This window comes from Seriola aureovittata, chromosome 19, assembly GCF_021018895.1.
Source record: "Seriola aureovittata isolate HTS-2021-v1 ecotype China chromosome 19, ASM2101889v1, whole genome shotgun sequence".
Lineage (NCBI taxonomy): Eukaryota > Metazoa > Chordata > Actinopteri > Carangiformes > Carangidae > Seriola > Seriola aureovittata.
The window spans coordinates 9,761,117-9,776,550 of record NC_079382.1 but is presented as its reverse complement, the minus strand read 5'-3'; the positions used below and the strand labels follow the sequence as shown (position 1 = coordinate 9,776,550).

Here is a 15,434-nt window from a genome sequence, read left to right as displayed (position 1 = left end):
TGTGTGTGTGTGTGTGTGTGTGTGTGTGTGTGTGTGTGTGTGTGTGTGTGTGTGTGTGTGTGTGTGTGTGTGTGTGTGTGTGTGTGTGTGTGTGTGTGTGTGTATATACTTACAGGCAGGCTGAGTATGTGTGGGTATGTGTGTGAGAGAGAGGATAGAAGCCGGCACTCTCAGAGGGCCAAGCGGAGGGAAAATGGGGATAAGAGCCTCTTCAAAGAGCAGTGAAATTGTTGGAGAAGCCAGTGCCATTTAGCACGTACACCCAAATAAGTATGGGAAGGGTAGTGAGTGAGAGGGTCGAGGGATGGAAGAAGCGAGAAGGGGGGCTCGCGGGCACTTGGATGGTGATAAGGATTCGTGTCAATTGCATGAAAGCTCTAGCCACCTTCAGTAAAATATTGATAAGTAAATAAAATTGAATTAAATTGAGAAGAAGGGCAATGGATGTACTTGGACCTGGAGCTCCACTTCCTGGTCGATGAAAGCTACGTCTTGATCTCGAGCTGTCTGCTTCAGCGAGTCTCCTCTCACCTCATCTTACGAACAGTGGGGGCCTTTAACCAAACTCATTCCCTAGAAATAGGCTAATTGTGTTCAGTTGACTTCCTTGGATGCAACAGCCCTTACAAGTTAATCACCCAGGAAAGCCTCTTAGTGACAGCTATGCCTTAATTGCATACCAGACTGTGCCCATCAATTTGATGGCAGCAAATCCACACATTCCATCTGCATGGGAATGAGATATTCTGTCGAAAACCTTTTGGTTCTCACTGAAAGAAGGCTTCATCTAAGGAAACATACATCAGAAGGAGGTATGGGAAAGCTATGCCACAACAGTTAGATTGTGTAATTCAGTGATTTTGATAAAAGGTACCACCCTAAATTCTACTCTCAGATCCCACGGTTTTGCTATTGTGACCCTCTTTCAGGTCTTCTTGTGTTTATACTCTTCAGCAGCAGCTAGCACCAGGGGCCCTTCAGTCTACACCAAAACATTAAAGACCAAACAAACTGACCAGTGTGACAATAAAAGAGGAATGCAGCAGGGTGGGTTGGATTTGTTTTTGTGTGATGAGACCATGCCCACTAATCTTCGCTCCAGTCTCAGCTCATCTGCTCGTTCCATGCTGCGTTTCAGCAGTTTATCCAGGGAGGCAGGGGTGAAAACGCTAACCTTTTCCACACGGCAATAACTTCCCACCATGACATCAAACCAACATTGCTTCAGTGTCCCCTAGTGCTTGCTGTGAAAATGTCAGACGAGCTCTTTTCATCTGAGGGAAATCCTATCTGATTTACTCTCCCCCCGCTTCCTCAGCTGAGGGGCCTGTTTGTACAGGGCCATGTTTCATTTGAATATCAAAGCCTGTGAGGAGGTGGCCAGACACTTTAAATGCCATTTTTTGGGCTTCTCTCGAGGAATGTGACTGCTTAAGTGTCCTTGACGAAGGAACCTAATCACTGAGACAATGTCTCCTTTGTGGCGGCAGGGTGACGGTAATCTCTATCTACTCCTTGCTCTGTAGACAGGACAGTCACAGAAGTCCATTTACATCTCAGTATGCAGCTTTTTTAAGCTCCACAGTTTAGATGGCATTTGAGAAATTGGTCACATTTTTGGCTGTGAACCCAAGGAACCATGATGGTGAACATCCTGACGTGTCCTAGTTGTATTTACCATGCTGCATTCACAATTAGCTATGCTGAACCGTGAGCTGAAGGCATATACAAGACATTCCCAGTAAGTGGCGTTTTCTAGTAAACAAACAAAAGTTATGTGTACATTCAGAGTTACTCATCAAAACACATCGCGGGTATCCTGTGTGTGAGGTCCAACCAACGTGCTGAATGGAATTGCTTTCTGATAAAAACATTTAGAGAGATGATTTTTGGATGTTTTGAAACCTCCATTGTTTACTTTTTTGCTGTCTTCTTCCTCACTGGAGGAGAACGATTTTGTCATGCTGGGTGCAACATTAAGTTGTTCTGTACAATATTCCAAATTTTGGTGGAATTTTAACTTTATCTGGGTGTTAAATAACACAGATCTGACAAATACAAATCATTACCTACCCATCCTTAAATGACTAAGATGTGTAGTGTCTGCAACCTGCACTATCTTCTCTTCCAAATTTTTGAAAACTTAAAGTTGCCCAGTGTTTTTTCTTGTGAACAAACAGAAGCTTTTTACGTTAAGTGTTTCTCTTATATAACTTTTGCAAAGCTAATTTTTTGACATTATGAATTGTGCATTGTTTACATCCATGTTTGTTAGCTTGCAGTCTTCTTCTTCCTTACCTTTGTTTATTGCGTGTTACCACCACTAACTGCCAGTCAGTGGAATAATCTGTGAAAATGAAATGAAATGAACATTGCAGGAAATGAGCAAAAACAATATATTAATACAGAAAATGTTGTATGCACATTGAATCTCAAGGCCAAGTAAAAATTTCATATTACTGTTATTATTATTATGTTTGGAAAATTGAGACCTACCTTAATGACAGAAAGAATACCTAAATGTGAAGTAACAAGGGGGAATAATATCCACCATAAATGTGTGCGCTTGTAGGAGATCCTGCAAAAGAAGTCTATGTTTCATTATGGTTATACTATGCTTTGCTATACAGTTTGACAAGAATACGTTTCATAAAGAGTATTTTGCTGCATCTATGAAAGTACTTCTGTAAGTACATCTATTGTTGACTTGGCTGTCTTAATGCTTTCTTTATGCAAACGAATGAAGCCATGAGATAAAACCTGAAAAACAGCAAACAAAAACATCACAGCTGGACAATGGCACAGTGTTCTCATGATAACACTATCAAACATCAAGCTCTTTATCTTCTCTGAGCCTCTTTATCTGTGCATGAAGGATCTACCTGTATCTTTTGCTTTCTGCAACAAAGGTTTGGCATGTTCCTACACTGCTCCTCTAGGTGCCTCTCATACTTTCATCAGATAAGTCTGGTATGAATAGAGGTATGAAAAGTGACCATGTCTTTGTTATGAAAGAAAAGCTACATGAGGATGAAAGCATTTCTTAGTAATCGCTCAGATCCTAAGACACATCCTGCAATTTATTGTACGGACTGCAGCATTTATTTTCATCTGCACTGGCACGTTATGTTTAAACCTTATTTGCAGATAAATACCTGGAAAAGTCTCCTCTAGGGCTCCTCTAGCTTTATCTAGATGACTTTTTTTTTTTTACTTTTTCTCTCTGTCTTAGATAGAGTTTTAATGTCTTTTCAATATGTCTTTTTAAAGACATTCTTGTAGGTATTTTCCTCTTGTGTTTAATTTTGTTTGATATTGTGCCGCAGTGTGTTTTGTGGTTAACTTAAGATTAATCACATCTAGATCTCGGCTCATAATATGTGGTCCTTTGAGGCAAAGCTTTTGATGAAGGTTCATAAAGCCCAGCAATGAATATATTTATCTGGATTTTGAAAGGAATTTCCTCTTGGCCATAAGACTTATTTTTATCAAGCCAGTTCATAAAATACAAAAAAATATCATGCATTGGCACGGTTGCAATTTAATATTGATTTGTGTACTTCTGTAACCTATTTTCTGTCGAGATTGTTCAGAGTAGTATGGGGAGCTTTTCTACTATGTCATAAGAAGTCTTCACCGAGCGTGTCGCTCTTTTCATTCTCGCGAGACTATCAGACAGGAAGAGACGAAGGCGAAGGTCAGGAATTAAACATGGCGGCCCGCAATGTGTTGAGGTCTGTTTGGACCTCATTTGCGGGCTTAAAATTAGCCGGTACAGGGACCAGCGCGAGTGCCCTTCAAAGGATAAATGTTCCCCAGCTGTCTGCTTTAACCATCCAGAGTAGAGGGATCCGCCAAGGTGAGACTTTTCTGTAAACGTAACGGTTTTACCCTGTCACGGTGTTAGCTAGGTAGCATGTTGATGTAAAGGCAGTGATATCAGGCATCTCAGCGCAGTTATTTCATCACAGAAAGACCTGCATACAGTATACACATTTGAGGAAGCACTGCCTCGTCTTAACCTTGTCGCAAATGCAACAAAATATGTTAAAGAAAATAAATTACTTTAGGTAAATGTCAGAAGCCATGAGTTCAAGTAGGCAGTCCTTCCCTATTGACATCTGATCATTTACACATAAATGTATGTATACACATTAATTGTAGCCTCAAATGAGTCAAGATTTACTGCATATAAGCGCTACTTGTCAAGTTTGATTTGAGTTGGTGACTCAACTGAAATTGTATTTACCTGCTATCAAACAAATTAAAGGTTGTATCACATGGCGCCATAATTGCTGTAAATGTCTTTCACAGATTAGGAAGACTGTATAGAAAAATAGAAATTGCACTATTTGTGTCCATGATTAATGGCTAATTAATTTATGGCTAATCTTATGCATTTTATGTCTTTTTACAGTTGTGGAGAAGCAAGAGGGTAAAGCAATAATTGTAAGTAAAAGTATGCTGGAATTTAAAACTGACAATGACTGTACATGCATTCTATCTACTATAGTGTTTTGGTTTTTGGATATATAACCCTCTATCAGTTTTATATGTGATATTCACCCAATGTTTTAATGGTTTTAGATGCAACATGACAATGGCAATAAAGAACACCAAAAGGCACTAATTGCAATGAGAGCTATACAAACATTAGAGGCTGACATTTCACCTTGTTTTCCAAAAGAGAGGCCACTTTGACCTGCATTGGCACACCTCTAAAACCACCAGTTAGATATTTTAGGGTGGGTGAGGTACTCAGGATTAAAAAGGAAACACTTTCAGTGAATCACACTACTCTAAAAAGATGAACCTGACAAAGAAGCTACCATTGTTTGTTATTAGACAAACTGTACTAATGTTCATCTTTTGTCAGGTTGAGGGACAAATCGTGGACATTCCACCAGGACCACAACCTCCAAACCCTTCAGCTAAATGTCCCATCTACAGGTGGAACCTGCAGCACAAATACAATTACACGGTAAAGGCATTCACAGGCATGCAGTGACCAAATAATTAGAGATAATATTGAAAGAGTAACAGCTGTCTAAAGTGATGCTTTTGTTGTTTTTCTATCCCAGGATGTCTTGTTGCTCAGTCAGTTCATCAGGTCAGATGGAGGGATGTTGCCAAGGAGAATCACTGGTCTCTGCCCAGAGGAACATCGCAAGATTGCCATCTGTGTGCAGATGGCTCACAGAGCAGGTCTGTGTTACTGTCTAAACCCCTTGTTTGTTTCACATCCCAAGATATCCTCACTTTGTTTGTGTGGTTCGACACACGGCATGTTGGTATATTATTGAAGGCTTTCAGCGAATTTAAATTGCAGTTTAGTGGTGGAGACAAAGACTCATATGAAGGTATTGATTTTGACACTGCAGGGCTCATGTGACCAATTTTTTGAGAGTGTACAAGTTAAAATTTCGTGTGAGAATACATGATGATCATTACAGGCTGTTTTGGTGCCTCTGTGGCTCGTGTACTGTGTTAGCCATTGTGGTTGAGAGTAGTAGTTTATCTTCCTCACTGGCTCAGTTGGTCTCTCCCTGCTAACATGGAACAATTCACTTGGCTGTAACAGTGTTCAAAAAATGAGAAAAGAGAGGAGGATGCTGGTGGAGAAGGAGAGCCAACTAGAGGTCCTGACACAACTGATAATGAGAGTGTAGGTGCGGGCAGGGAGAGATCGACTGAGCTAGTGAAGAAGACAATGTACTTCGTTCAACCACAATGGCTAATGCAGTACCTGTAGGTGTGGTATGGGGGGAATGCTCTGCTGTGTGTGTGCATTGTAGGCAATGCGGCCCGTCCATTGCAGGCAACTCTCAACTCACTAGAGCTCAATACCGTTTAAGCTGGAAACTTTGAAGTTGCACAATGACAATAAGAAGCACAAACCCACAGAGAATGATTAATCACCCAAAACCCACAGCCCCTCTCCAATTCTTTTCAGCGTTTAGATGATTAATCAAACAAAGGAGGTGAATGAAATGGTCACCTAGTTCAACACTGTCTATAACATAGCTAAAGAGGAACTTCTGTTCACAAGAAAACTGATACCAGTGGAAAGGTTATTCTGGAGCCTTACATTGCCAAATGGCAAGAAGTTGTGTAACCTGAGCCAAGACAGGATAGGGTTAGTGTTTACTCTAATCCCTAATATATTATGATTGTAATCTTACAAAACTCAATAAGAATCACATTCGCATTTTTTGTTTTCAGTGAAAATGAAATGCTAAAACAACAATTCCAACTGAAATCGCAATCACATATCGCGAAACCTGCCAAATAATCACAATGATTTTTTTTTTTTTTTTTTGCATATCGCTCAGCCCTAAGTAGCACCCAACTGAAATGTATCTTTATTTTGTCCATTTTTGCACCATACTTACTGATGTGTAGTTGTTTTTGAAGACAAAGTCTCTGACACATTTAAGTTGAACTTGTCTGATTGTCTCTGTGTTCAAGGTCTCCTCCCTGACCACAAACCCAAACTTCCAGAGGGCCATGTCCCGAAGAGGCCCAAGCCACAACTTAACAGGTGATGTATGCATCAGTATTCACGTATGTTATTCACTATTATCTACCAATTCTCATCATGTATGTCCAGTGCAGTTAAAACCATTATCAATTATATGTTTTACATCTTTTTTTTGCACAGATACCTGACTCGCTGGTCCATTACATCAGTGAAACCCATCTATAAAACTGGACTGAAGTGGTGTAAGAAGCGCATGTCAGTTGGCGACCCAGTACTAAAGAACAATGTGCGTTACGGTGTCAAGTCCCTTTACATGAAACACTGAAGGAAACCATAAAGCCTGATAAATCGGCAGAGCAACTGCAGGAGAGTAGACGGGCCCATTATGCAGGATGCAGTGGGTTTCCACGCCCTTCAGCTACATCTGCAGTTTACCCTGACTTTTGTCACACCACCTTGAGAAAAGGCCTAAAAGCTTCATCCATCTGTATTTATTCTACCTTTTGTTTATTAAGCTTCGTCATGCTTTTAATAAATCACGCTGAGCCCCACACAGAACCATCCATTTTGTCTCTGGGTTTTCAAAAAAGCCCTTGATGTGAACTCACTGACAACTTAATGTGAACAACAACCGGGTCAGTGTTACGCATTCAAAGTAGGTGGTATGTTGACTGTGTATACTCAAGGCAACACAGATGTGCAAATAAAACGTCTGTTTACTCTGCCTCTCAACATTTGTTTACTGTATAGGAATATCTTTTATGCATGAGAACTAAATGGAACAAAAACTTGTAGACACAAACTGCATGACTGAACCCCTTTATTTGTTTCAAGACAGATATGTTACATAGAATACATTTTGGTTTTGAAGATTGATATCAACACCAGAGAAACATGAGAAATTTGTAGCTTAAAATAAGTCTTAAGACGTCTCTATAGCATGAAGGGAAGGTCCAAATTCTTGGTCCCATCACCGATGTAGATGTATCCGTGCTGTGGTGTCATTGGCACATGGTAGAAGGTCAGGCCGAGCCACAACACACTGCGAAGCACACGCACTTTGCTGGCACATTCAAACTGGAGACTCCATGATCCTGCACACAAATGCAAAAAACTTGTAAACAGTTGATGTTAAATGCAAGGGGCTGATACATCATGTTCTCTGACAGCGAAGTAGATGAGAAGAGTAATCTTTGGAAATTATTCCAGGACGATTATACTATTCACATGCTAGGGGCAGCCAAGGGATACTCCAATAAATCAACCTTTTGCACTTTTGATATCTATGGTCTAACGTGTTTCTCAATATGTTGGGGTGTGTCCATGAACTCATGGAATTAAATACTAGAACTAGACCTTCTAGTATGTAAACACAAAAGCCATTTGATTGATTCCTTTTCACAAAAGATAAATAAGACATTCGCTTCACTACTTTTCTGCCTTTGAATGTAGCTGACAAAGTATGATACAACTAATGGCAAAAATGGCTTAGAAGTTTGGAATGTAATGCCCAGGTGCTTTCTGCTGCAGAAGGGGAAGCCTAAAGCTATAAATCAGGAGCTGGAAACTGGTTGTGGAAACGAGAGTTTCAGAGGAAAGCACCTGTCTTTTAGTGGAGATACATCATACCACATTTTCCCCAGAGTACCATTTGAAAAATGTTAACTCTTTCTCCTTTTCAGCAAATGCATGTGATCTGCTGTTATGACAGCTGCAGTGAGTGTGGCATTGAGACAGCTGTATAGTGTCTGCTGCAGTGATGACACTGCTGACATCCATATCAGCTCAAAGAACACACACAAACATATACACATGTGGAAGGTCTCTTAAACCAGACATCTGTTCCATGCTTGGTCATGGACGCTAAGCATTTTTTCTGTCTTTCACACTCAATTCACATTGTTCTTTTTACACTATTCATGTTTGCTTATCGTCTGCCTCCTGAGTTAGATTTTTTTTCCCCAACATATGGTATACTGTTCAACAGCTCAACAGCATTTAAACACAAAAAAACAGAAACCTGAAAGACTCAGTCATCATTTCATGCTTTCAACTACATTACCGCAAAATGATATATTTGACAATTAAATAAATTATTAGAGGCAGTACAGTATTGTGTAGGGGGAATTACCCTTCTCAAGAAAACAAGCCTCCACAAGTGAACTGAAGAATCTACAACACTTATGTGCTCTAGAAAGTAACTTGCAGTAGTCATTTATTATAAATAAGTTAAAACTTGGTACAACACTATTGTCACTTGAATTGTTTTAGTTTGATCTGCAGATGTGTGCAGTCCCATTTATCATTTAAAATCAGTTTGGTTTCTGGTGGTCCTTTTCTATGTACTGTTTTCTGTTTCAGTATGTGTGGCTTGATCCAGGACTAAGAGGCAAGATATTTCTCATAAAAACAATAACAGTAGCATTCTTATCAGAGCGCTATTTGTAAAAATTTCATGAGAAAAGTCAAAGGGAAAGTCTTCCAACATTCTCGGAAAACTTTTTCCATCTGGCAGATGGGTTGATATCAGAAGGCGTTTATCAGTGTAGTCTAGCTTAATCTACCATTTTACGGTTAAAATGATTCCGTTCTGTTACTTGGAAGGTACCCCCCCGACTTTCAGTGAGTTGAGTCACTATAATGATTTCTTTAACATCACAGCTCATTAGTTGGAATGTAGCACGGCAGTTGGAACACTGTGAGTGAATAACCTCAAGCTGTAATGGCCTCGATAACATGTTACTAAGAGAATATCTGTATCTGTGTGTTAATGGGTTGAGATCATAGTTTCTATAGTTTTCTTTACAAGACCTAACTAATCATAAAATAATAAAGGGGTTGCTGAGAGGGGTTTTCAAGTACCGAAATACGTGCAAGATGTCCTGTAAGATGTCATATTTTATCAATTGTATGTGACAGTGTAGGTGACATGTTTTATTGTAGGGTAGACTGCGCCCTTTGGGTTCACCTTTAGGAATGTCATCACTCAGTACATCCAGGAAGTCAATAGCTGGGTTCAATTTACCCATCTCCAGGATGGATTTCTTCCTCAGATTCTTTGGTTCGCTGAAGTGAAGGAAATTGTCGAGCTTCCCTGCTTCTGAGTGAGACAGACCTGAGGAACAATGCACATAGACAAAAAGTTCAAACTTACACTCAGGACTGAATTAGCAAGTTACACAGTGTAACACAGTAATATTTATTTACCGCCAAAGCTGCGGTTGATCTGGACAAGGCCATGTGGACTCTTGACGAAAGCACCACGTGGTACCACAGACACTTCCTCATCGATCTTATGAACTGTCACTGCCAGCCTGCTCTCCTCGCTGACTTTGGTCTGAAACAAATAATAGTCCATCACCAAGCTGGAATTTCATGACCGTACAGGTAGTGTTAATATCTACCTGAAAAAATAAATCACCTCAGCTTTGAGATTAATCCGCAATTCTCTTTAGCACTAAACCTTAATGAAAAAAAACAAACAATTGTTTGTTACTTACCTGAGATACTTTTGGTGGTCCCACATTCTTCTTTGTTTTGGCTTTATTTATAGTTCTACTGTATAATGCTGTCCTGAAGTATTTTTCTTCTGTATGACTAAAGTATTTGGTCTTGAGTTTCATCTGACAGTCTTCTATGTTTCGTTCACATCTACACAGTACTGGTCACACTTACCCATACCTCTTCCTCTTCAGCCTCATCTCCTCCTCGCCTGCGGATCTCAAGATGCTCATACACATATGAGGGGTCTCCTATGAAGCGAGTCTTGGCAGCTCTGGACACTTCATCAATCATAGACTCTGTGGCAGGGGGCAGCAGGAACCAGTCTATGCAGTTGAAGCTGGAGATGACAGCCAAAAGATATACAAACAGGTATTGCACTTAGTTGAGGGCAGATATACAGTGGCAAATGAGAGAGAATCCCAGTTGAAGCTACCCTACCTATACAGATTCTTTTTATCCTTCATCTCATCTTCTCCTCTCCCCTGAGCAATAAAGTAATGATCCTTTAATCCCAATATTTTGCCCCAAAACAAGACTCGATGGAATTTGTAGTTTTTCTTCAGTATCACCAAGGAAGTCTGTAGGGCGGTTCTTTGCTCAACATTTAAGGTACATCCACTGCCGGCAACGAGTTCCAAGGAATAGTATAACGAGTTTGAGTCCATTGTTTATCCAATAAGCGGCTTTACAGCGTAGATATTACTTATCTTAACGTTATTCGATATTTTTTTTTCAACTAACAAAAGCGTTCAGGTCAGAACACTGCTACACTGGTTGCTAATGACAACAAACCGCGTTGACATGGTTACCATAACAGCGCTCGAGTTGTTGTTGTTTTTTTTTTCCTTCCTCTTTTTGCAAATAACTTTTTTACGTGTGTTGTTGAGTGTGCTGTCACTTAACACAATAGAAACAAAACAAAATTGTTAACAGATAATTTTGGGTGTGTTTCAATGTGGTGTTAATACAAACCAGATCACGCGCAAGTCTGGTCTGACGTCATGCCCTATCCTCTCAAGTGTGTGCGTGCAAGAAGCAGCAGCTCTAGTAAAAGTGGCCACAGTCCGTAACATATCAACATGACTGAATCCAGTATAGTTTGCCACTGGGAGAATATGTAATGACCTGATGCTGTTTCTGCCCCAACCTCGTTGTTTTACAGGTACAGTATCAACACACAAGAAAGGTATTGTGGATAAGTCCTGCGCTGGCATTCAGACACTTGGCTCAGAAGTTTGTGTAACTATTATGGTAACCAAAACTGAACAAAATATCTGTTTATATCACATTATTGCAACATCAGACATCACACTTAATAACATCAGAAACTTAAACCAGCCTCAGGAAAATGGACGTTTTCTAAGGCCAGACGACCTGTCACAGCAGGAAAACACAGGTGTAACTAATATCGTTAATAATGGCTCCATTCCATATAAGTGTCCAAATAAGCCATTACAGTGAGGATGCATATTAGTTCATGCATAAAATCAGGGAACACCTAAACTGAATGTAACCATAATTAATGTACTTGAGTGCACCTGTGCTTTTGGTCCACAAAGAGACTTAATGTGCAATACATTACAGTAGGCCTACATTATTTTAACATATTTTTCTCACTTAAAAGAGAAACCTGTTGAAAGTTGCTGTGCTACCGTCAGTATCATTTCTTTTTTTTTCTTAATGTTGTTGTTATGGTTAACTGTAGTGCAATATTGTCCATACAGTGTTAATGCTTTATTTTGCCTATTGATTGTGACATTGATTAATTTACATTTTCCTCTCCTCTCCTTAGTTTTGTTGCTCTATGTGACAGAAGTGTACATGTTGAGTCCCTTACAATATAGAGCCCACTGACTAATACTCACATGTGCTGTACATACATTGTGTGAGAAAGAGGAGCAAAGACACACAACATAGTTTCCTGAGCTGTACTTACATATACAGTACATGAATGTTAGAATGTCAAATGTAGTTAGTAAAATAACCAATTTTCCATTTTCTAACAGACAGCATCTCACATTTTTGAACTCTTGCTAACTTCTCCTTAGTGCTGATCGTGTGGGCTCTTTGTGTTGGCTTCAAAAACTCTCCCTCTTTCACCCATGAAGCTCATGGCAAAGAGGGGAGCATGCAGAGAAGGGGAAGGACCAAAGATTGGCAGTTTTGTGTCTGGCAGTTTTGACCAAAGTGTCTGGAGGACAGAATCGGATAAGCCCTTTGCACAGCTGGCAGGATGCACGCTCAGATCCCTCTAACATGACTGCATGGCACATGGGAATAGGAGTGAATAGTGCTTGGAAATCATTGCAGAATGCCATTGTGTACACACAATAATTCTGTGTGTTTATCTGGAAATTATGGAACAGAAACAGCGTAAGAAAGGTTTCGTGTTCACCTGTAATTGTTAATGAGATACAATAGCCTGGAGATATTTTACTTTATGTCTTCCCATGGCCATAATTCAAGGTAACTTGCCAGCTTCTCATAAACTCAGGCTGTCTTTTTTTGGGCTTACTGCGATTTCCCGAATGGGATTTAGAGCCAGAAAATAAGGCACCACATATATATATGTCTGCATGTGTGTTTTCAGGTTGTGGCTATAAAAATGCTTTGCCTGCAACTGAAAAAGCTGAATAGGTGACGTAGCAAGGAGTTTTATTTTGATAGTGGGATGCCTCTGTCTGAACTATTTGTGATGTGACTTGGTTTAATCGCTTTCTGCCAAAGTCAGTGATTTTACGCCTTAATGTTATGTTATTGTAGATGTGGTCAGCTGGTAAAGTTTTGCAAAGTAAAAAGCTTCATTGAGCAATAATGAAAATCTTTTCTCTCTCTGTCTTCTCCTGGTGAGATCTTGTTTCTGCTCATATCTTCATTCATAAATTTCATTCATTTTCTCCTTGCCATTCTGTCAAACATCATTCACGCATTTCATTAATATGTGACATCAGTCATCTGTCTACCAATCTGATCTTTAAATATCTTTGTGATTGTGTCTTTTAGACTGGGTATTGGGCAAATCTCCACCATCCTGTCACCAGCACGATCACCCAACAGCCTTGCGACATTTAACCAAAGGGTTTTCATCCTCCACTCGCTCCAGTGTCATGAGGCCACAGGTGAATCCTCTCCTATCACGTCACTTTTGTTAAGACACTTTAATGTATTCAAACTGTCTTTTTAGTTCATATATATATATTGTTATTCATTATCAGTTGACTGATTTCAGGCAGACCGAGTAGTGCTGAAATCACTGGTTGCTATGCGCAGCATATGAAGCAAATCCTGTTTAAAAGATGCTAAACGGACCATCGGTTGTTTGGTTTATCCTGGCTCAGTTCCAGCAGTCTTAGTCAGTGTAAGCAGTGTGAAGTTGGCTTAGGTTACACTTGGAGAAACATGATTGGCTACTGTCCAACAAAAGATTTTAGACTGTCTGCATCAGAGTTGGGCTAATCATGTGCTAGACAATCCTGTTTCTACTGTGTTCATTTTTGCCAGACGACTTATATGGCCCTGAAATCTAAGTATGTGAGGGTTGCGAACTTAATTTGGATGCAATACAAATTCTTACAATTATGTCCTCACCATTTAAAGTTATAACCCCTAAGACCTTCCTGAAATGAAACCCAATTTTTGATACTATTTAGGGTTGCCATCTTTTCTGTAATAGCCTCTCAGTGTATATACATGTTATTATTACTTCTCTGTAGTCTTCACTGGTAGTGGCAGGGTCCAACATTCCCACATTGGATTTTAATTGTCTTCACATGCACAGGACATTAATTTGAAATGAGGCATGTATGTATTGTAGCTCGAGGTGGTCGGTATAGAGTCTATATATATAGACGATACAGAAAGTGCACTGGTATGAATTTGCCCTATGGTCTGGATTTTGATTATACCGTGCTGACCGGTAAAGCGCTCATAGATCTAAAGTGGCAATGACGTAACTACACCAGTGGAAGGTATCAATGAACTAAATCGTGTGAAGTCTGCCAGAAAGAAAAGGAAAAAGATTTGTCGCAGGCTTCGTTGTAATCAGACAGGACCAGCGAATCGTTTAGAAAATGTGAGATCCAATCCTTTGTTTGGAAATGAAGAAATGGCTGATAGTGCTGCACACAAGGAGGAGTAGGTGGAGTTGGTATAAAAGACTGGTGTAACTTCCATTTTAGTCAGACATAGTTCAGGTTTAAAAAGTCAGACGAGGAGAAAATGATGTATGACAGACTGTACCCTGATACATACCGTCACTGTCTGTGCCACTAACAATGAAAACCACTATATTGTATATAAAAATGTCGACCATAAGTTGTCTGAAAAATAGGCTTTGACTTTCATGAAAGTCTAAGGGTTATACATTTTTTTAAAAAACCTATTGCAGACAATTTCTTTCAATAACAGCAATTTGAAAAAAACACAAGCATATTTTAATAATTTCTAATGTCTATTCATTCCCATGCTTGCCTATTCCCATGCCACAGTGCAATTTCAGGACTCTGTGTGTTGGCTGTAATTGTCCAAACAAAAGGGCTCGGTCTGGAGTCACATGCTTGATCAGCAGCGGTGATTTCAGCTGCCTGGCCCTCTGCCCTTCTGGCTAATGTAGTCCACCAACAAAAAAGGGAGGGAGAGTGGGGTGACTTCTCCACAGAGTACCCCACACAGAAGAGAATACACAAGGACAGCCCCTCACCAACCCTCCCACTCACTCACACAGGCAAACACACTTAGAGCTTGTTGCTCAGGATGGCACCTCATTAGAGTTGGCAGTCTAGGTGGAAGTTTTGGAGTTGCAAGACACGGAGTGACACACACATACACACCATTTCATTTGTGTTTCCCAATTGGCCGGGAAGGAAGTAATACTTGGAACGAAGCGGTCTGTTTCTGTCCTGGTCCCGCTTCTCTGGGAAACTCACCTCCCAGGCGACCAGCGTTGCCACGGCACTAATCCTGACGGACAAAAGATGGGAGTGCCACAGAGCACGATGCTGCCAGACGTTCTTATTGGTTGGCACGATCCCACGCGATGCTGTGATTGGCCAGTGCCATGTTTATATACAAATTGGAGCAGTCAGAGGTCACATCCATCGATCTTGGTGGTGACATGAAGGAAACCTGACCCCAAAACCTCAGAACTCCAAATGGATTTAATTCCTGTTTGATACGCACACATACAAGCACACACACACGCACACACACACACAGACACACACACACAGAAACACAGTGGCTGTTTCTTAAGTCCAGTGGCCTGGGAGTGCAGAATTAAGTGAATACTGAGAGAGAGGGAGTGAAGTGACTAAATAATAGTGTCTGTGGCGTACAAAAGAACAGACAACAACAATACCAAGAATGCATTGAGGGCGCTGAGTTCAGTGGGTTGCACACCTAAACAAAAACACAGTCACAGAGGTTTGGATTAAGACTGGATAAATATTTT

At 40.3% G+C, this 15,434-nt stretch overlaps 2 protein-coding genes and 1 long non-coding RNA gene across 4 annotated transcripts in view; 2 read left to right on the top strand and 1 right to left on the bottom strand.

Annotated features, from left to right (window-relative positions):
- The first annotated feature begins 3,674 nt into the window (after positions 1-3,674).
- Positions 3,675-7,205, top strand: mrps18a (mitochondrial ribosomal protein S18A). Its single transcript, XM_056405100.1, has 6 exons — positions 3,675-3,859; positions 4,418-4,449; positions 4,877-4,981; positions 5,082-5,205; positions 6,469-6,541; positions 6,662-7,205. The coding sequence occupies exons 1-6, from the start codon at positions 3,712-3,714 to the stop codon at positions 6,804-6,806; spliced, it is 627 nt and encodes a 208-aa protein (XP_056261075.1). The 5' UTR covers positions 3,675-3,711; the 3' UTR covers positions 6,807-7,205.
- A 79-nt stretch (positions 7,206-7,284) lies between these two features.
- rsph9 (radial spoke head component 9) lies at positions 7,285-11,204 on the bottom strand. 2 transcript variants are annotated; one of them, XM_056405099.1, is made up of 5 exons: positions 10,424-11,204; positions 10,157-10,322; positions 9,689-9,818; positions 9,507-9,596; positions 7,285-7,575 (listed from the first exon to the last, which is right to left on the bottom strand). In XM_056405099.1, exons 1-5 carry the CDS (start codon positions 10,648-10,650, stop codon positions 7,415-7,417), a joined length of 774 nt encoding a protein of 257 aa, XP_056261074.1. In that variant the 5' UTR covers positions 10,651-11,204; the 3' UTR covers positions 7,285-7,414. The 2 variants fall into 2 exon arrangements, with proteins under 2 accessions (XP_056261074.1, XP_056261072.1); XM_056405097.1 differs by having other exon boundaries at positions 9,450-9,596; positions 10,424-11,191.
- Positions 10,275-15,434, top strand: part of LOC130187463 (uncharacterized) — a 6,975-nt gene continuing 1,815 nt past the window's right edge. Inside the window, exons 1-2 of the long non-coding RNA XR_008830465.1 lie at positions 10,275-10,354; positions 12,989-13,104. This is a non-coding gene — a long non-coding RNA (uncharacterized LOC130187463). The remainder of the gene's footprint in view (positions 10,355-12,988; positions 13,105-15,434) is intronic.

Coding starts and splice junctions, on each gene's coding strand:
- mrps18a (XM_056405100.1), top strand. CDS start 3,712: ATGGCGGCCCGCAATGTGTTGAGGTCTGTTTGGACCTCATTTGCGGGC. Junction 4,450..4,876: donor AAGAGGGTAAAGCAATAATT/GTAAGTAAAAGT, acceptor ATCTTTTGTCAG/GTTGAGGGACAAATCGTGGA. Junction 6,542..6,661: donor CCCAAGCCACAACTTAACAG/GTGATGTATGCA, acceptor TTTTTTGCACAG/ATACCTGACTCGCTGGTCCA.
- rsph9 (XM_056405097.1), bottom strand. CDS start 10,650: ATGGACTCAAACTCGTTATACTATTCCTTGGAACTCGTTGCCGGCAGT. Junction 9,819..10,156: donor CTGAAGAGGAAGAGGTATGG/GTAAGTGTGACC, acceptor TATTTGTTTCAG/ACCAAAGTCAGCGAGGAGAG. Junction 9,597..9,688: donor GATCAACCGCAGCTTTGGCG/GTAAATAAATAT, acceptor ATTGTTCCTCAG/GTCTGTCTCACTCAGAAGCA.